The following is a 21,819-nucleotide window of genomic DNA, read 5'->3' on the forward strand; positions in this document are numbered from 1 at the left end:
AAACCCTTGCCTCAACCCTATTATAACCTCTACACCCTTACCTTAACCTTACCCTAACTCCTAACCCTAATACTGAGCCCTAAACCCTAACATTAGCTCTCAACCCTAAAAATAACCCTTAAACCCTTATCTTAACTCCTAACCATAATACTAACCCCCAAAAACCTGCCTTAATCCTTATCTTAACTCCTAACCCTAATACTAACCCCTAAACCTTGCCTAAAACTCTTAACCCTAATACTTACCCCTAAACCTTGACTAAAACTCCTAACCCTAATACTTACCTTAACGACTACCTTAATTCCTAACTACAGGTGCACCGTAATGAAAATTTTAAAACTGAAACGAAAAAAAAATGTCAGGCCGAAACCAAAAATGTATTTTTCTAACCTTTTAACAATTTTTTTAATATTTTATTTTTAATTATTTATTTTTAGTAAATATTTTTGTTTTTTTACTTTACTTTTAGGGGCTTCGGGGAAATATTAGGGGTCTAAACAGATCCCTGATACTTCCCTTTTAAAATAGAATATATTTACTTTACTTTTAGGGGCTTCAGGGAAATTTTAGAGGTCTTAACAGACCCCTGAGTCCTCAATCTCTTATTCTGCAGCCCCTGTTAAAAATGAACATGTTATGAATGAACAGGGGAGTGTTCCTGTTCATTCATAACATGAGGACAGAGTATGTTTACTATAATCATGAATGAACAGGAGGGGGTGTAGATCACTCCCCATTCATTCATAATTGAGGATATAGTAAACATACTCTGTCCTTAATTATTTACAAACACTCAGCGGTCACTGATCACTCGGTGTTTGTACCGCTCTCCTTCCAGACCGCTGTCACAGGAGGCTGGGTGAGCGGTGCGGGAGGAGAGCTCGATCTAACAGCTGATTCCTTCCCTGCACTGCCGGCTGGCCTCCTGTGACAGCGGTGGCTGCATTCGCCCCCACACCACTCTGCTCTGTGACAGGAAGCTGTGCGGTGCGGAGAGACGGCGGCCGCTCACAGTGCTCTCCTCCCGCAGCGCGGCCGCCTACGACAGTTTTTCTCCTCCACGCTGGGGCACAGCACAGTGCCGAGCAGGGAGGAGAGAAAAGAGGGATGCGCCGCTATATGGGCAGAAAAATTGCACTTTCAGCATTTCGCCAAAAGTGCCATTTTGGACAGATATGTTTTGGTGGCCGATATATCGGTGCATCCCTACTCCTAACCCTAATTAATATTATAAAGAGCTAACCCCTAAAATATAACCCTAACCCTTACCTTAACTCCTAACCATAATACTAACCCCTAAAGCTTACCTTAACCACTACCTTAACTTCTAACACTAATTAATATTAAAAAGAGCTAACCGTTAAAATCTAACCCTAACCACTACCTTAACTCCTAACCCTAATACTAATCCCTAAACCTAACCTTAATTCCTAACCGTAATACTAACCACTTAACACATACCTTAACTACTGACCCTAATACTAACCCCTAAAACCTAACCATAATACTAGCCCCTTACCTTAATTCCTAGCCATATTACTAACCCCTAAACCCTGACCCTAACCTTAAAGTGGTTATAAAGGCTATTCGTTTTTTACCTTCCTGCACTTTCTGCATTAAGGTAAACACTTACCTATACTCCAAATCCACTGCCGCCGGCTCCCAGACGATCCACAATGTGCCCTGAAGTTCTGGATTGAGAGGAGTGCTCCCGATGCAAATGAGAGCAGGGTAGCGCTAGGCTGCTGCACCTGTCCATCAAGATACTGCAAGGAGGGAGGAGGCGGGAACAAGGGCGTGGCTTGTCGAGTGCTGTGTGTGTGTCAATGGACGCACAATGCATAGCTCATTCACGCACGCACGGGTGTCTCCTTTGCAACCTGCTAGGCAAAGGAGACACCCGTAAACAGGAGGGGAGGGGCCACGGTAAATCCTCTGAAATAATAAATTAAATCGGCTGTATTAAAAAAAAAAATAAAACACAAGTACAAGTGGATCTCCTCTGCAGAGTTTAAAAATAAAAAGAACAAGGGTTTAATGTCACTTGAACTCCTAACCTTAATACACATTTACCTTAACCCTTACTTAAATTCCTAATACTCAGACCTTAACCCTTAACCATAACTAAAATTTCAAAATATTACCACATTCTCTTTGAGGTCTGATCACTCCTATGCAACATGATGCAGTGTGATTTTTCGAATGGTGCAGGACCCATAGACCTAATTTGGAACCCATGAATATATATCATGCATTTTCATGCATTTTAGCACATGTCAAGAAGCCTGCACCACATAGCGACCTCTACCTCGTTTCACCCTCCCTGGCCAAAACAAATATGCATAGCACATGAAAGAAGCATGAAAAACGTGCATCAAATATGTGCTACAAAAATGCATAAACATGCTGGCGTATGAGCATGACCTGAGGTTATAGGCCAATTAAAAAGAACTCCAGGCAATTAAAAAAAGTAAGCAGCTTCTCCATTGCCCAAAGACCATCCGTAGTCAGTGAACAACTCCTAAAGCTGTTTTTGAATTGTGCTGTGTGTATTTACTTGGAATCCCTTAAATGATTATCCCCAAGTAAAATGGGAATGTAAGGACAAAGCAGTAAGGAGAATGCAATCACTACGAGTTGCCGGTCTAATTGTCATTACATGTACTGGTGTCAGCTGGGTCAGGTGCTTAGATGTATCTGGAGAAATAATTGTATTAATTTTAAATAACCTGATTCTACTTGTGTGTACTGCTGTGTATAGCGGGACAATATTATTTTTCACATGTATCTGGCCAAAATAAAAAACCCATTTAGGAGACCTAATTTACAGGGTGCTTTTCTTGCAAGCTTAAATCTTTATAATGTAGGTCATGTAAAGCTTCCCCAACTATATAGTTAAAAGAAATAAGATTATGTACAAAGAATCATCAGATATTCAACACAGTTAAAAAAAACTGATGTAAATTCACAGTAGTAATCAATGGTTAAAAGAGAGAATATGAAAGTCTAAATAAAAAAATAAAATCACTATGTACTGTAAAGTGGAAAGTGCTTCAACTTTAAGGAATACATTTCCAGTTTTCACTTTCTCTTACTGTTTTAGGGTGTCAACACTCTATGGGGCCTGTTGAAATTTTAAAGTTGTTACTCTCACCTTGTGGTGCCACCATTAAAATACATTGCTGAGTGATTATGCTGCATGTTTTCCATGAATGGTGGCACTGTCCAACAGTAATAGAGCCTGGTCACATCACATCATGTTGTCATGTGGGAGACAGTAGCTGGTCATGTCCAGATGGGGACATCACATTAGCATTGTCACGTGGGAGACGGGCTGGTCACGTCCCCACTGGCACATTACATTAGCGCTGTCATGCGGAAGACAGGGGCTGGGAACGTCCACATGGGCTCATCACATTAGCATTGTCACGTCCACATGGGCTCATCACATTAGCATTGTCACGTGTGAGACAAGGGCTGGTCATGTCCACATGGGCTCACCACATTAGCATTGTCACATGGGCTCATCACATTAGCATTGTCACGTAGGAGACAAGGGCTGGTCATGTCCACATGGGCACATTACATTAGCATTGTCAAGAGGGAGGCAGGGGCTAGTAACGTCCACATATGCTCATCACATTAGCATTGTCACGTGGGAGACAAGGGCAGCTCACTTCCACATGGGCACATCACACCCAATACTGTCCCTCCTTCCCCTTGATTTACAGAGGCTTCCTTCTGTCACTAGAAAAGTGGTCACTGAGTCTGGTGTGAACTTCAGTTGAAGTTGTGACATCGTCGACGGTTGCAAAGCACCAAACATAATCTTCACACAAGGCCCTAGCAGCTATCACTCATTTAAATGGAAATGAGGAAGTGGGTTAGTGTTAAAATTCAGACTTAAAAGGGGATTTCCTAAATAGAGTTAAAATAAACTTTACGTCCATATAGAGATTAGCTTCTCATCATCAGACCACTCATGAGGAAGCCAAGCCTCCCTAAACGCCATGCCTTAAGGCTCTACTCCACTCAAAGCTGCTTTTAAATCGACACTAAACTCAGGAGTTAAATCTTAAAAATGCATTTAAGTACCTTAACTTTTGACAAAAACGTATCTTATATGTGTATCACTCGGCTGTAGGTCCTCAAATCATCTCTGAATTGGTGCTGACACTGTTCTTCCTTCTGGAGGGGGGCTCCTTTTGTTCCCCATGGTCCTTGTGTGTTTTGTAAAGTAGCCACCAGGCCAAGCTTGATATCACATCCTGACATAATGTGCATCAGGATGTGACATGCAGGGGCATAACTACGATTGTGAAAGACCTAGGGTAAGCTTGAACACCTTGAGGTAGTAATAATGTTATAAGTAATAATGCTACGTGGTGAATGACAGGAGTCGACTCACTGTATACACAAATACGCATACGAAAGTCCTTCAATATCTGCTCAGTGTTCTGTTGTAAAGAGTAGGTGTGGCGAAATTAAGTTGGATATTGGGCATGGCTTAAAGGAACATGGTTTTATATAGTTTAGGTCCACAAAATACTCCTTAACTGCTGTACCACAAGTGAGAGTTTAACAGACACACATAAACATAAAACAGAATATGGACAAAGAGCTAACACTTTGTCTAAGCCGACCTTAAAGAACAACTTAATTAAAATGGTTGGAAAATACTCAGCAACCAACAAATTAATAAACACTTTGGTCAGGAGTATGTAATATAAGCGCTTTGTTATATACAATACATTAGCAGCTTAGGTGATGTAAGCAGCCGTGCAGGGGGTGGGAGGAAGAGTTATGCGGCGACCCATTATAGAACGAGGAATTGAAACATAAAAAACAAAAAAGAACCAAGGATCTGCATCCCATGTCGGTTTCCCATGCATAAAAAAAACAAAAAAAAAACTAAAGGTTTAACATCACTTTAAAGTGACATTTAAAAAAAAAAAAAATTCTAAAGCCCCCCCTTCCCCCCACAAATGCAAACAAGTGTTAGGTGCACCTTCGTGCAAAAGCGACGAATGCACCACACGTTACATATCACTGTGAACATCACAGTAAGAGTAATAATCACTCAGTGTTAACTTTAACTGATGAGCATTAAAGGCTTTTAAAGTGTAGCCTATAGGCAATTTGGGGTACTGTAGTATTTCACGAGCGCTCACAATTTTAAGCCTTGACATTTTTGGTATCTATTTACCCGACACGACCCGATCTTTTATATTTTTCCCCCCAAAATGCCTATTTTATTCTGTTTGTGTCTACTACAATTTATTTTTGTGTATTTTTCCTATAAATATTGATTTGATAAACATTTCAGCAAATACTGTACTACATAAACAATGTCACCTATATTTTTATATTCTACAGGGCCTCTGCTTTCTGAAAATGTATAGTTGTTTGGGGGTTTTAAGCAGCTTTCTAGCCAAAAATTCAGTTTTTATCATGTGTGCAAAAATAAAAGAAACTGCTCCAGATGCAAAGTGGTCAATGTGTTTTCAAAGCTGTGCTCCAGGCAAATAAAAACCACATCATGATTACAGGTAAGCAGTTAAAGAACCTCAATTTGATTTTGTAGGATGCATTGCAAGGAGCATAGTGACAGAGAGATGAGCTCATCAGTCTGCTGCTTCTCTTTTCACAGACCAGTCACAGGCTGGGGGAGGGACAAGACCTGTAAGTTTTACCGAACTTCAGTAGAGAAAAATCAGGTCTCCTGCCCTGCCAGACAAGTCTGCGTGGTATGGCAGAGTTGTGATAACCTCAGAACTGGATCTCATCTGTGAATTTAGCCGATTGCCTGAAGTTCAGTTTTAACACAAATATGCTTTAAAAAGAAAAAGCTTGCCAGCCAGCTCACAGTTTCCTTTCCTATTTCAATGTCATGTTTTAGGGCAAAACAAAACCCCGATAGTGCCATAGTGCCCAATGTTTAGACATTTACATTCTTTAATTTATCTTTATCATATACATGGTTAAAAGAAGAAAGTAAATGATCATTGGTGACAGTCCCCCACTACCTCCAGACAAACTAAGTTAATTTAGTGACTTCCTGCCAGAAGACTGCAGACCTGCAATGCCAGGGGTGGGCCTCACAGCATGATTGTTGTGGTCAATTTTTTCCAAACCAGACAAAAAAAAAAAAAAAAAAGGAAAACTGAGGTGCGGATGTCAAAATGAGAATACAAGCCTTCAGTATGTGTGTAGATACTTCCTTGGTTATATCCTATAATAGTCAGCGTACTACCCACCATCACCACAAAAGTCTCTAAGTCTCTATACATTTCAGCATCAAACTAGGTTGCTCATTACTAACACCCACAGAAAGCTCCTATACCTGGGACAGAAAGAGTATTCTTGATGAGAAGGTTCTCAGCAACAGGGACATCAGAAAAGTATCCAGGTATCCTTTTTAAGCCAATCTGATCTGGCCTATAAAGTGCCCATGGAAACAATACTGCTAAAGTGCAAGCAGATTGTAATGTTTGTACAGTATACACCTGTTTTAAGCTAGCCATACACTATGCCAATGTTGTTCATTTCTTCAAGAGCTGGCCTAGAATTTGCACAGTGGTTGCTACTTTCGGCAACCTTCCGGCCGGCATACCCCAATCAGCTGAAGGAGCTAGTTGGAAAATCTTCCAGAGGATGCTTTGCATCCAGTCAGTATCCTGTACCATAGAAAGTGGGGAATTCATCCATCAACGCTCTTAAAGCAGAATTAAACTCTAGTTTTTTGCATATATCTACTGCTAGCAAGACCCCCGGTCTAGCAGCAGAAGATATATGCAAAAACATTTTAAAAAAATAGAAATGGGGTGGGCGCATGCACAGTAAAGATCTTCGGCAGGGGGAAGAGGTAAGACACAGTGGAGCTGAATGCACGTAGCCGGAAGCGTGCACGTCGGACAGACACCGTGGGACAGGAGTCTGCGCTGGATCAGAGACCGGCACCAGCGCTGGAGGGATTGCTGAATACAGTGGAAGGTAGAAGATGATCGGATCAAGAGGCATAATTTAACCACTTGCTGACCGGGGTGTTTTTCAGTATTCAGCGCTGCGGTACTTTGACTGACATTTATTCCGTCATGCAACGCTGTACTGAAATGAATTTTATACCCTTTTTTGGGGACAGATAGAGCTTTCTTTTGATGGTATTTAATCACCACTGGGAGTTTTTATTTTTTTTACTATATACCTTATTTTGCAGCCCATTAGACGCACCGGACCATAGGACGCAGGGAGGTCCGGCGCGCCTTATGGAGCACTCGACAGACTGTTGCTTTTGTCACAGCTTCTATGACAGAAGCTGTGACAGAAGCTGCAATTAGTGACCGCTGAGACAGGTGGCGCTGTGATTACAGCGCCACGGTCTCAGTGATCACACAGAGCAGACGAAGAAAGTCCGTTCTTCATCTGCTCCATGGTGATCTCGATCGTCTCGCTGCTCAGTTTTAATACGAGTGATCTCATTAGATCACTCGTATTAAACGAGCAGTGCCGCCTGCTACTGATCACGATCGCCGCCGCTCGTTTTTAATACGAGTGATCTCATTAGATCACTCGTATTAAACGAGCAGTGGCTCCTAATACTCGCATGTTTCGGGCGCCGGGATTCACTCCATAAGACACAGGCACATTTTCCCCCTCCTTTTGGGGGGAAAAAAGTGCGTCTTATGGAGCGAAAAATACGGTAATGAAAAAAAGTACCGAAAATTTGGAAAAAATAACTGTTTTCCCTACGTTATGTTATAAAACAATTATTATTACCCAAATTTTTGGCAAAATATAAAAGGCGTGGTCACGTTGGGTAAAAAGACACCAAACATGTCAAGCTTTAAAATTGCGTGCGTCCGCAAACTTGCAAAACCATACCCAAAATTGGCCATAGGCGACGATTTAAAAGCTTTTACCACTCATCAGGTTAGTGTTATCAGCGATCGATGGAGGGGCGCACACCCGCACGCATATTACAAGCGACCGGGCGTCTATACAGACGCCTGAACGTTTGTATGTAAACAGCCATCGCCGGCTGTTTACATTGCAGGCTGATTTCCCGCTCGTGCCCGGCGCCTAGCAGCGGGCACGAGTGGGGCGGGATGGGACGTTTAAAAACGCCCACCCGCATTCAAGAAGCCGCTGTCCGGCCATTTAATTGCAAGGGCCGGACAGCAGGTGGTTAAAGGGGTTCTAAACCCTCTGTTTTTTGCCTATATCTACTGCTAGCAAGCATTAGATATAGGCAAAAAGTAAAAAAACATAAAAAAATGCTTTAACAGCGGTTTAAACTTACCTTGTTTTCATTGCGCGCTCCCGCCTGAGAATCCGAAACTGCTCGGGTGGCCGCAAAGCATCTTGGGGCGGGCACATGCGCAATTCGGATTCTCGGGCAGGAGACGAGCAGAGACGCAAGGTAAGTCTATGGACGCGTGCACCCACATGGATCAGAAGTGCCAGCAAGCAGAGAGGAGTCAGCGCTGGATTGGAGAGCCGTCGCACCGCTGGAGGGACAGCGAAAATATTAGGAAAGAAGAGGAAGATCGGATTAAGAAACCTCATTTAAGGTAAGTGCTGACATTAACATCGGGGGAGGGAAAAACATTTTTGACTCTAATGTCACTTTAAGGTAAGTCCATAAAGGAGCATGGGTGGCAGGTTGTGGCTTTAATGTCACTTTAAGCATTGATGGTGGAATCTGTTCTATTTTTTCGTTCAGCCGGCGGGTTGAACAGAAAAAAAAAGAACAGTGTATGGCCAGCTTTAGTCTTACAATCTATCCCTGCAACATTGTGGAGATCCTTGAATCCTAGGCCCAGGCTGTTCACCAAGGCCTAAACCTCTGTCCAAGTCAAGATTTACCACTGCCCTGCTTCCCTCCGCTCTTCCCGCACCATGCTAACTCTCACCCCTACACGTCAACTGGCAATTGTCTAGCATTTAAAGGAAAGTAGAAATTAACTCTCACACTTTTTTCAGTATTGAAGTTTGTTAAAATGTTTGCCCAAGCAAATGTTTCTTACAACTGCCTCAGCTCTGCTTCCCTTGACTTCCTGTCCAATACAAGATAATAAGGAAGAACACAATCTTCTGCAGCTGTCCATCTACTAGCCTGAAGAATGGAGATGGGAGTGACCTTCAATGCTGTGCCTATGCGTTTGTGGCTGGTGGCCGCCGTCAGAATACAATGCAAACAGCAGGAGACTCATCAATCAACCACCCCTTAAGGGTTGACGGAGGAATCTGTTATATTTTCTTCCTTCAGCCCATATGTGTATGGGCAGTGTTAGGCAGGACTTTGAAACATTTTAGCTTTTAATTTTAGAAATAGAAACACGCATATCTGCCAGTAATACACTTCCTGTCCTAGAATGACAACGCTAACTCCCTGAATTCTATCTATTATGTTGTCACCACAGGGTAGGAAATGTGTTAACTCTACAGAACACCCCCTTTTTATCTCTACAACATAATAGTTCTTTTATCTTTTTATCTCTATAACATAATAGTGAGTTGTCCACTGGTGGTTAACGGCTCACCGGATTTTTTGCTCTTACTGAACAGATATATGAAAATGTTTTCAATTGTATAGTTACCAGGTTAAAACGAAGCAAATAAGAGAAGTTTATTTTTAAGGTTTTCAAGCAACTTAACCTCCTGCGGATTGGCCACTGCACATAAACGCAGCCCCATTGCTCCTGGAGGACGCACTTGTACATTCTCATATGGCAGCCAGTGTGTATGTGTGGCTTCATACACAGAGCCGATTGGACCAGCTTTGTACCTTGTGATGGCTGTGATAGCTAATCACATTCCTACGCCCTGCCCTTCCTCTTACAACAGGAGCAGGGGAGAGTAAAGGAAGTAATGCATTGGTGAATCATCCATTCATTAGTTCCTGGGGAAAACAAGCTGCAGCAGCAACAAAAAAAAAACGATTTGAAATAATTTTGAACCCTTTCACCCCTGCCCCTTCCTCTCAGTGGTGTCACAAGGGGGATGTGGGGGGTGCAACCCACACCAGGTGACACCATTAGAGGGGGTAAAATTAAAAGCCTGTCATTTTAAGGACATAACCCCTCACACCTCTGCGAGTTTGTAGCAAGCAGCATGAAAGGAAATTAGGTGAGGGAGCCGTGTCCCTCAATGGAATGGAAAAGGCTTTTATGGTAAGAACACAATCCTATTTGCTCTATTGACCATTCAGTCCAAACAGAGGGGCGGGCACCATAAAAACTAAAAGAACCAGTTCAACAATAAAAAAGGAACTGTAAAAGTACATTTAAAATAGCTGCCTGTAGGACTTTTCTGCCAAAACTAGCATCAGAGAAGGTAGAAACATCAACTTTATAAAACTTTGCAAAACTGTAAACAGAAGTGTAAGTTGCAGCCTTGCAAGCTGAGTAACAGAAACTTGATTTTGAGCAGAAATAGGAAAGGGAGGAACCAGATCCTGCAACTCATAAACTTGAATGACAACCTGACGAATCAATTTGGAAATAATGGATCTCAAAGCTGAATAACCTTTTCTAGGACCTTCTGGAAGAATAAATAAAGAGTAGGAACATCTAAAGGGAGCTGTGGGTAACAAATAAACTAAGCCTGCAAAAGATCCAAACAAATAAGATACATTTCCTTAGGATGAACAGTAGCTGCACACAGTGAAGGTAAACCAATGTCTTCCTTGTGTAAAAAAAGGAAACCTGCGGTCTTAAACAACCTTGTCCTTAGGAAGAACCAAGTAGGGTTCTCTACAAGACAAGGCAGACAACTCAGAAACCCTAGCTGAGATAATGGCCAAAAGAAAGGCAACCTTTTTGGATAACAAGGATAAAGAAATGTCTTGGATACGTTCAAAAGGAGATTTTTGTAGAACAGATAAAAACAGATTTCAAATGAAACTAAAGGAGTTAAATCTTAAAAATACATTCAAGCACCTTAACTAAGAACAAAAATGTATCTTATTTGTATATCACTTGGCTGTAGACCCTCAAATCATCTCTGAATTGGTGCTGACACTGTCCTTCCTTCCGGAGGGTGGTTACTTTTGCTCCTCATGGTCCCTGTGTGTGTTGTAAAGTAGCAACTGCTCCAAACCCGGTTCCGTGATGGACTACAATCTCAATACAAAAGAGTAAACTAAACATGAGATTGTAGTCCATCACAATTTCATATGAATTATATCAAATTAATTTAATTACAGTGCTGTGTGACGGAGTAATGATCATTCAAATTTTCACAGCATTGAGTACTTAAAAATAGGTTGGTAATGAAGGTAGTATAACATGCCGGTGAAGCGAAGTGGTTAATATATAAACATCTTTTAGATTGTAAGCCCGCAGGGGCAGGGCCCTCCTTACCATCTTGTCTTGAATTGTATTGTGATTGTAATGTCTTCCTTATATTGTAAAGCGCTGTGCAAACTGTTGGCACTATATAAATCCTATATAATAATAATAATAATTATATTTATAGATCTAAACAGCTCTGTCATAAAAACATTTTTTAAATGTTTATACCAGAAATCCTCTTTAATGATCCATTCAACAGTTCTAGTGGCTGGGACAATCCTGGATTCTGGACTACATGCTATGTTGCAAGATTTGAAAGCAGGAAGAATAAAGGTAAAGTTACACCAATCATTAGCTCTGTTCTGCTCCCAGGACTAACTTCAGTGCTCTTGCCATATGAATTTTAAGTCAAAGCAAATGGAAATTCCATTGCCTACCGCTAGGAAAAGACATGGTCATTCTGCTCAAAGAGCTGAGAGTTAAGTTGTCCGGTCCAGCCACTTTCTGCCTGATAGGACAAAAATATGTAAATATGTCAATGAGCCCACACACCACTGGGAGCTAGTAATCCTTGGGGGAGCAATTGATTAGAAGACCGCCTGTACCCATCTGTGATAACCGTTGCTGACAGGGTCTACTTGCACAGCTCTCCTTCCCCCTCCTTTCTGCACTGACCTAAATACAAAAGGTTGCATCATCTTTTTGTACACCACTGCTGTTGCACATTATAGGTGTGCAAAGGGTCTTCTGATGGTGCCCAAATTTCCTTGGCATTGCTGACCTCTTCTTCTGGAAAAAGGTATTTCTCTGTCATACTGATCCTCTAGCTTCAATACTTTGAGTATCTGATAGGAGCAAGTATGCACATTAAGAGTTATGATTTTTCCCTGGCTTTCCTTATCTGCATGCCTTCTCCAGGTCAGTGAATGAGAAAGTTTTAAAGCCAGTATGTTAGCATAACAGACAGGACACTAGCATTTTTAGACGGAGGTCAACAATGGCAGCCCAGCATTTCGAACAAAAGGGCTCCTGTACGGACTATTTACTACAGCCCGTACAGCAGCCGAAGGCCTGAGGTGAGCCCAAGGCATATGCTTCGGCTCGACTGAGCCGAAGTGACAGCCGAAGCGGGGCAAACGGTCTGCCGAAGGCCGGCCGTAAGCTCTGCATAATGACAGCTGGGCGGAGCCAGCCGTGATCTAGTGGCTGGCTCTGCCCAGTTGTAATGACAGGCCAGCATCCCCAAAGGACCTGGGACGCTGATCTGTCATTAAACAAGAACAACCAGGCGGACGTCACGGCCGGCACCGCCCAGTTGTTATTCATTGGCTGGGACCTGCTAGAACACTCTAGCAGGTGCTGGTCTTTAGGAAACAGTTGGAAGGAGCTAGCTGTCACTGCTAGTTCCACCCAATTGTTTTTTTTTCTTTTTTAAAATATCTTTATTTCTTTTTTAATTTCACTATTTATTTACATTTTTTCTAATTTTTTCTAACCTTTTCAACTATTTTCACTATTTTCTGTTCTGCTCGGTACCAGAGAGGTACCGAGCAGAATAGCCGAGCTGAATGCCCCTCGGTGGCATTCGGCTATTCACTCACTGCCATTAGGCCCCTGTGAATAGGGGGGAACGGCAGCAAGTGAGCTGCCGGAGCTTTGGCTCAGCTGATCCAGATGTTGGATCGGCTGAGTCAAAGTCCTTCTGCACTTCGGTTCAGCCGAACATGTAGAGCATGTTGGGCTGACCAAAGGCAGCCGAAGGCAGCTTAGTGAATAATCCTTACAATATTGTTAATAGTTAAGGTACTAAATGCCTCCCTGGTGATTGATGTAGGCTACTGCCGTGGCATTTTCTGACTAAAACCGAACTGGGCAGCCAGTCAGAAGATGAGTCCAGCGAAACAACATCAGGTGACTGGCCCTTAACTCTAGGACATTCATCGGAAGTTTGGATTCCTCTGAAGACCAGCAACCCTGCACAGATACTGTAGATGATCAAATATACCATCCCATCCCACAAGACTGGTGCCCGTTATGACAATCTTACAAGAGCTGCTAGTTGATTCATACCGGATATTATTGAATTGTGGGAGACTCTCTAGTTAGCCGACTAGACTTAAGAGTTTTACACGGGAAAAGTTAAATCCTGGAAGTTTCTCTAGTCAACAGGACATTTCTGGTCTCAGTACTTTAAGTGTGCTTCCTTCTGAAGGGGGGCTACATTTGTTCCCCATGGTTCCTGTGTGTGTTGTAAAGTAGTCACCGCTCCAAGCTCACTGCTGTGATGGACTGTAACTTCAATACAAATTAGTAAACTAAACCTGAGATTGTAGTCCATCCTGGGAGGGACCATGGGGAACAAAAGTAGCCCCCCCTCCAGAAGGAAGGACAATGTCAGCACCCACTCAGAGATGATTTCGATGATTTTGATCTCAAATAATTCATCCCCACAATAGCAACCTCCTCATGTATCACTTGCCCCTCTCTTTTAGATTGTAAGTCCTCAGGGGCAGGGCCCTCCTTACCATCTTGTCTTGAATTGTATTGTGATTGTAATGTCTTCCTTATATTGTAAAGCTCTGTGCAAACTCTTGGCGCTATATAAATCCTGTATAATAATAATAATAATTTGAGGATCTACAGCCGAGTGATACACAAAAAAGATACATGTTTGTTACTCATAAGCAATTCTGTGTAATAGCACAATTTGAGAATAGCTGTTTCCATCACAGCCTAATCATACAGGTGTTGTACATTCAAGTTCAAAGCCAATAGACATTTTGAAACAATATGACAATATAGATTAAAGTGCCCGGTACTCTCTATGACTATGTCAAGCTCCTTTACAAACAGACACTCAGATCTATTATGTGTCCAAGTCTAACCTCAGTCATGCTTGTTGTTTTTCCTGTGTGAAGTGTTTCTATGTACATCATCAGAGATTACAATCGAGCTAGATTTATGAATGTGATAAATCAGCCTTGTGACTTTAGTTTGATATAATCCTGCAAGCATGTTTTCTGCTTCGTTACACAACAAACTCAACTTTAATTTTTTAAAAGAAAAAACTATTTTTGGGAAGCACTGTCAAAAAAAAAAGAAGAAAATACATAAAAAATAAAAAAAACTATTATATTTAAGGAAGAACAAACGCTGAATAGGCTCAATCACTCCAAAACAAAGCAGCCAGGTGGAATGTCTCTCCCATGTATTGATGGATCAATTGCGTTGGATGAAAACTCAACTTTTTTTAAGGATTCTTGTTAGCCTCCTGCCAGATTGCATAGCCAGGTCCTCCTTCTCTACTGCAGCAGCATTGCTGCCTACTGATTGGACAGTAAAAAAAAGCTGCAGCAGACCGAAGAGTTACCAACCCTCTGCGTGTGCTTTCTTCTCCTATGAGCATGTAAAGGGGCAGCACATGAGCACTGTAGCACAGCTCATTGACTCTTAGTGGGGTCCTCCCTCCCTCCCCCAGCCTCAGTACTGTTAAGCAAATGCTTAGAGGGGGGTCCTTAGTACAATATAAACAATTATTCAATTTTATAACGTATAAATTTAAAGACAGTACAAGTACAGTATATAAAAATACAACAGTCAGCGAGTAATTCTGCAAGCTCAATCTCCTGCCAACTAGCTGCATGGGGGATAAGCTTTCCCCAGAAGAAGAAAATTCTGTTGTGATCCTCCTTCATTATCAGTTATGTCACCAAATTCCAAGGCAGAGGTCATGTGATCTCATCTGACAGGGAGGATCAAGCAGAACATTTGACTGGCTTGCTCTCTCAGACATATTTCTGCTCTCCTTCTATTATCTATGTATTTGGTGTGGCAGAAGGGTGAGAGGGGGGGGCTTAGTATAGGTCAACTTTAACCCATTGGTGACCAATTTTCTGAAGCTTGCCAGCATGTCAGAAGGTGTCAGTTCACTTAAAAGTAACTCTTTGATTGTTCTGCCTTTGGCATGTAGAAATTGTAAGCTTACCTACCTGCCATATCAAAATTGTCCACAAGATGGAGCTAAAGAGAAATATCTCTGTTTTTAACAGCTTACAGTTTTTCTTTGGTAAACTCCCAACATCCTTCTCTGTCCACACAGAAGGAAACAAGGGCATTTGGGAGCTCAGCCTACATTTTAGAAAAGAGGAGAAGAAAATCCACTGCCTTCCGCAGCACCTGTCTGGAGGAAAGAGCCCAAATCTCCATTAGGCAGCATCGCTGGTATGGATGGACTGGTTTCTCTCTATATTTGTGAGCTGACACTATGTTTTTGTTTCATATATTGACTATGTTTCTATGTTCTTTTTCACCAGTTTCATCCCACCCTGTTATATTAATAAAGCATCAAGATTTCAATCAGTCTGGCTTATTGCAGAATAGGAGGGTTTAGCTGCATTTCAAGCTATAGACCGCCCACAGGGCATTGTATAGCAGGGGCAGAACAATGACTATCTTTTCAGTTTGGCATTAGACATGAGAACTAGGAACACACACACACACACAGCAGCGTATTGCTAGTTTTCTGCTGCAAGGTTAATCAACATTCTCATAACAAGGAGTGTTCATGTGGACTTAACCCCTTGCCGTCCGCCCATCATAAAAATACGTGCAGACGTATATGTACGTGCACGAGCAGAATCCCGCCAGGAGGGTAAACAGCCGTTACCGGCTGTTTCAAACAAGTGTGCCACCGGCTCTATATAATCGCTTGTATTACCTTACATGGTGCTTCATCAGCTTCTTTGGGGGTCCTAGGTGACATTAGGGGTCTTAGAGACCCCTGATGTCTCCATAAAGAGGACCTTTCATTTTTTTCTAGCTACCGCATTGGGGGATTTTTAGCCCCCCTCAATGTGATATCAATCAAGTTAAGTGTGAATCAAAACAAAAGGTTAAAAAAAGAAAAGTAACAAAATAAATAAATGTAAGTTTCATATTAAGAAAGAATAAAAAAGATTTAAATCCCCCGTCCCAATGCGCACGCACGTATGCACGTAAATACGCATCAGGTACGCCTACGTGCAAAAACAACGATTACGCCGCACATATTACATATCGCCACGAACGTCGCAGTGAGAGCAAACATTTTAGGGCCCTTAATTACTGTTAACACTAAAATGATGAGCGGTAAAAGCGTTAAAATTTTAGGCATGGTAGTTTTTTTGCAATTTTGTTGGAGCACGCAATTTTAAAGCTTGACATGTTAGGTCAACCCGACGTGACCCCGCCTTTTATATTTTACCAAACATTTGGGTAATAATAAATGTTTTGTAACATAATGTAGGGAAAACAGGTTTTTTTTCAACATTTTCGGTCCTTTTTTTAGTTATATAGTAAAAAAGAAAAACCCGTAGTGGTGATTAAATACCACCAAAAGAAAGCTCTATCTGTCTCCAAAAAATGGTATAAAATTAATTTCAGTACTGCAGCACTGAATACTGAAAAATGGCCGGGACAGGAAGGGGGTTTAACACCGTGGTCATCAAGTGGTTAAATAAGGGTGTGGCAGTTATGGAGGGGTTAATCTGCTCAAATCTCATCATAAAATTGGTTGGCACAGTTTAATACAAGGAGAGCCCTCGCCCGGATAAAAAAATAAAAATATTTTTTTTATCTTAAATCACTCCTCACTTAAACGGGTGGATTGCAGTAAGTTTTTTTTAATCTCAAAATCATTTGAGGGTAGGGATGTTTAATTTTAGTAAGGACATCTCAGATGATTTTTTTATACAGCAAGTACAAAATGTTACATGTAATCAGTTTAAAGATCTGACTGCACAGCAGGAAAGCATTTGTGTAGTGTGTGAGAAATGCACATACGTGTATTTAACCAGTTGACATCCGCAGTGTTAAACCCCCTTCCCATCCAGGCCATTTTTCAGTATTCAGCGCTGCGGTACTTTGACTGACATTTATTCCGTCATGCAGCGCTGTACTGAAATGAATTACTGAACTCCAGGCAAAACTGTTCTTAACCCTTGCAGTGGGGCCACTACCGGCAAGGGTTAAGTGCTCAATTTTTTCTAGGTGCTAAAGTAAAAAGTTATATTCACCCGAACTGAAGAGCCATCCGGATGTCACAGCACTCCCCCCAGCCTGTCTCCTCCTCCGCTGCATCAATGATATGTCACATTGTAAGTATAACCTTTTGATTTTTTGCACCTAGACAAAAACGAACACTTAACCCTTGCAGTGCAGGGGTAGCCCCACTGCAAGGGTTACCAACAGTTATGCCTGGAGTTCTGCTTTAAAGATGAACTTCAGGCACAACAAATGAATGCAAATATAATCCTTAATGGCCACAAAGGACATATATCAACTTTCTGTGTCCCGTATGCCTGTGCAAACTCAGATATTACATCTTGTAAATGCAGCAGTGATATCATCACTGTGCTGTACATACCCTGTACAGAGCTGTGGGAGGGACTCGGCAGATCCGACCCACTACAAGCTGCCTGCAGAAAATTACAGAAGAAGGCGGATACAAGACCAGTCACCCTGCACAAGGAGAATGAGCAGCAGTGACCAGCCTGTATTATAGGAGACTTCTGCAGAGAGCCAAAGTACAGGAGTTGTTGCATGCAGGAGTACTGCACAGATCTGAAAGAAATACACAGAGCACGCCAAGATTCAAGTGGAAATGCACATGACTCTTGTATTCATACAATATGGAGGGAACGTATCAAAACTGGAGCAGACAAAATCTGGAGCAGATTTGCACTGCAGACAACCAGCTTCTCTCTCTCATTTTCAAATCTTACCCGAGCAAACTGAAGAGAGATGCTGATTGGTTGCCATGGGCACCTGCTCCAGATACTGTTTGCTCCAGTTTTGATAAATTCCCCCAATGTGTTTAGCTCAGATTTAAGTTTTAAAAGAAATCATCACAAGAAAGATTGGAATCTCTGACCAGCTTTAGTCACTGACTGACTACACTATAGAAGGGATCAGACCAACTCCAGGGGTCAAGCTTTCTCAATTAAAAAATGATGTCAAATCATTATAAATCACAATGACTAAAGTTGCCATTTTATTTATAAACACATTACAACAGCGAGTGAAGTATTGCAAAGCTCTGGAGCTGTGAGCGGTACCTGGTACTCTTCAAAGTCTTTGTCATTTAGTAGGTTCTCTTTCTCCAGTTCCACAAGTTGTTCAGGGGTTGGTTCAGAAGGCAAAGGATCTATTGAAGCTTCTTCATATAGGGGGAGCCCAGACATGAAGATCTGTTTCCACTCCCGCATTACTTTGTTAGGTATTAACCTGAAGAAGATCAGTCTTTTACTGTAGATACACACTGAGCAGTTACACTACACCAGAGACACTATTCTTTTGTAAACATGAACAGCAACATATTAAAATGTATGTATCGTCAAAAAATAAAAATAAATATGTATTTCTATTTTTAATTGAAGTTCCATCCCACTCCTAATAACCATATCCATCTAGAAGTTTGTAAACTTACGTATTGCAGATGCCCATAGGATGTACTTCAATGCACTGACACAATTTCACTCAGCCCTGTGATTATCCATTTCCTTGTGTCACAACTCTAACCATGCCTGCCGTCTGAACTACAGTCAACATCTGAACAATGTAACATTATCATTGCTTGCTGGAAGCAATGCATGATGGAATATGTAGTCACGAGAAATTGAGATTGTATCATATCAAGCAGCAGGGAAAGAGACACAAAGCACACTGGGTATCCAGGAAGTTGATGAAAGTGATGGGCAGATGGAAAGCAGCACTCACTATATAAAAGGGATTTTTTTTCAAGTAAGCTTTGATTATATTATCAAAAACAACTCTAGAGGGTTATTCACAAAGATGCTGAAGGCAGCCAAGTGGATAACCCAGCTGTTCGGCTATTCACTTTAGTCTTGTAAGGAGGGCCCCGGTTTTACTCTCTCTGCTGCCCCAAGGCCAGGTTCTTCAATGCGCCCCCCTTCCCTGCCAAACCCCCCCCCCCCCTCCAATGGAGAATGGCAGCCCTGCGGCTTCACCACTGTACATTTAGCTCTGCTTGCCCAAAGCAGGGCTAAAAGGTAGAAAACAACTACCTGCCCGGCGCCCAGAACTGCATGGCCCAGGCATCAGGATATAGGAATTCCACACCCCTGCTGCCCCTCTACTCCCTGCTGTCCCAAGGCCGGGCCCTGGTTGGCCCTGTGGGAAATCCAGCCCTGCTTGTACAACTAACTTCAGTCATACATTGGCTAAAATCAGCCGTATATCGGCTGCCTTCGGTCTGAGCTGAAGTGCAGAAGGAGTTCAACTCAGCCGATCCAACATCTGGATCGGCTGAGCCAAAAGCTCTGGCAGCTCACTTGCTGCCTTTTGCCCCTATTCTCATATTCAGCAGAGAGTGAATAACCAAATGTCGCCGAGCGTACAGAGCAGAATAGAAAAGAAGTGAAAAGAATGAAGAAAAGAAAAAACAGGTCACGGCCGGCTCCGCCAGTTGTTATTGGTTAATGACAGATCAGCGTCCCCAGGTCATTTGGGGACGCAGATCTGTCATTACAACTGGGCGGAGCGAGGCAACTGGTTCCGCCCAGCTGTCATTTGCGGAGCGAACGGCTGGCCTTCGGCAGGCCGTTCGCCCTGCTTCGGCTGTCACTACGGCTCAGTCGAGCAGAAGCATATGCCTTGGGCTACAGTGAATATCCTATACAGCAGCCCTGCGGTTTTACTGAACCAAAGGGCTCAGGCGGCCGAAGTGAGCCAAAGCTACGGCTGTATCCTTCTGCTCCATAGTGAATAAACCCCCAGTACATACTCCTATTACAATGCTGATGTCATAACAGGATAGTAGCCACTTTATTAGGTACACATGTTCAACTGCTCGTTAATGCAAATATCTAGTCAACCAATCAAATGGCAGCAACTCAATGCATTTAGACATAGTCAAGACGATCTGCAAACAGAGCATCAGAATGGGAAAGAAAGGTGATCTAAGTGACTTTGAACATGGCATGATTGTGTAAACAATTGATGATCCCTGCTGAATCACATTGTCAAGCTTCTATTATGTTAATTAACTTAATATCTTTCTTAATGAACATTTCATAAAATGTGCTTTATAAGTAAGTCTCCATTTATATAGTGCACAATGATATAGTGGAAACATCATATATACATATAATATAGAGATAATGAGCTGTGTGAATAAGCTGCATGAGGAACATTTAGCTATGTAGATGGAGGTAAGTAGAATTTGTGTAGAACATTTAGGCCTTATAGGATGAGGTAACAGGGGTCCAGAGACAGAAATCATAAACAACTTTTCTGACCTTGGAACAATACGTCCAAAGCCAAGACAACTGTCTTCTAACCTTGATATGAGGGACCATGGCTTAATGAGCAATAGGTCCAATGCTAAGACAACTGTCTTCTAACCTTGATATGAGGGACCTTGGCTTAATGAGCAATAGGTCCGATGCCAAGACAGTTGTCTTCTAAGCTTGATATCAGGGACCATGGCTTAATGAGCAATAGGTCCAATGCCAAGACAGTTGTCTTCTAAGCTTGATATGAGGGACCATGGCTTAATGAGCAATAGGTCCAATGCTAAGACAGTTGTCTTCTAAGCTTAATATGAAGGACCTTGGCTTAATGAGCAATAGGTCCAATGGTCAGCTGAATAAACCTATTGCTTGAAGCTATTTCACCTGAGTTGTGGCTAATCAATGCAACAATTGTGGAGATTTCTCCCTTCACAGTTGTTGGTGCCAGATGGGCTGGCCTGAGTATTTCACAAACTGCTGATCTACTGGGATTTTCACGCACAACCATCTCTAAGATTTACAGAGAATGGTCTGAAAAAGAGAAAATATGCAGTGATATCCAGTAATACAGCTTTATTAGAGCCCCCTAGACAAAAGAAGCACTTAACTCTTGCAATGCAGTGGTAGCCCCACTGCAAAGGTAAGTTTTTCCTTCCCTGGAATTCTTCTTTGAAGGAATTTTATTATGTTGGCATTATTCTTAAACGTTACGTTGTAATGCACTAAGCTTAGTATTTATAAATCTAAGGCCAGAAAAGTACAAATTCACTAAGAGAAATCTCTCACCTGTTAGTTAGTTCTCGGTATTCTCCTGTCTTTGTCACCAGATCCACAATCTGGTTCACTATTTCCTGACAAATGCCATAGTGTTTTTTGTATCGTGCCTGCACTCGTTCCGCTGCTATCTGGTCATGTAGTTCCTGAACATTCCGCATTTGCTCCTCGGCATCCAGTTTGGCTTGATGCTGCAAGGCCTGTAATAGTGCACAGGTATACATTAATATCTTATATGAAGCTTTGCTGAGTTTGGCAGTTGATGATCTCTCTTCTTTTTTTTATGGGGAAAAGGTGTTGAATTAAGACATTTTGTGACCAAAAATTCAGGTTTTGTTTTGCTCAGTATCACTTGGTCATTATCTCCTACACTGCCAGGTCATTGGATTAATGCATGGATTGGTCAATATTGCTTTTGCATATTAGGCTGTGTATGAGTGACCATACTGGTAGTAATGCTC

General features: G+C 42.0%; 1 protein-coding gene across 1 annotated transcript in view; it reads right to left on the reverse strand.

The window, feature by feature from the left end:
• The window catches only part of SPEF2 (sperm flagellar 2), a 127,684-nt gene that overhangs the window by 73,383 nt on the left and 32,482 nt on the right, over positions 1 to 21,819 (reverse strand). Inside the window, exons 9-10 of the mRNA XM_018563455.1 lie at positions 21,371 to 21,558; positions 18,389 to 18,557 (exon numbers count right to left, since the gene is read on the reverse strand). Of these exons, the coding sequence (XP_018418957.1) occupies positions 18,389 to 18,557; positions 21,371 to 21,558 (357 nt within the window). The remainder of the gene's footprint in view (positions 1 to 18,388; positions 18,558 to 21,370; positions 21,559 to 21,819) is intronic.

Source organism: Nanorana parkeri, unplaced genomic scaffold, assembly GCF_000935625.1.
Source record: "Nanorana parkeri isolate BGI_ZX_2015 unplaced genomic scaffold, ASM93562v1 scaffold666, whole genome shotgun sequence".
In the NCBI taxonomy this organism is placed as follows: Eukaryota; Metazoa; Chordata; class Amphibia; order Anura; family Dicroglossidae; genus Nanorana; species Nanorana parkeri.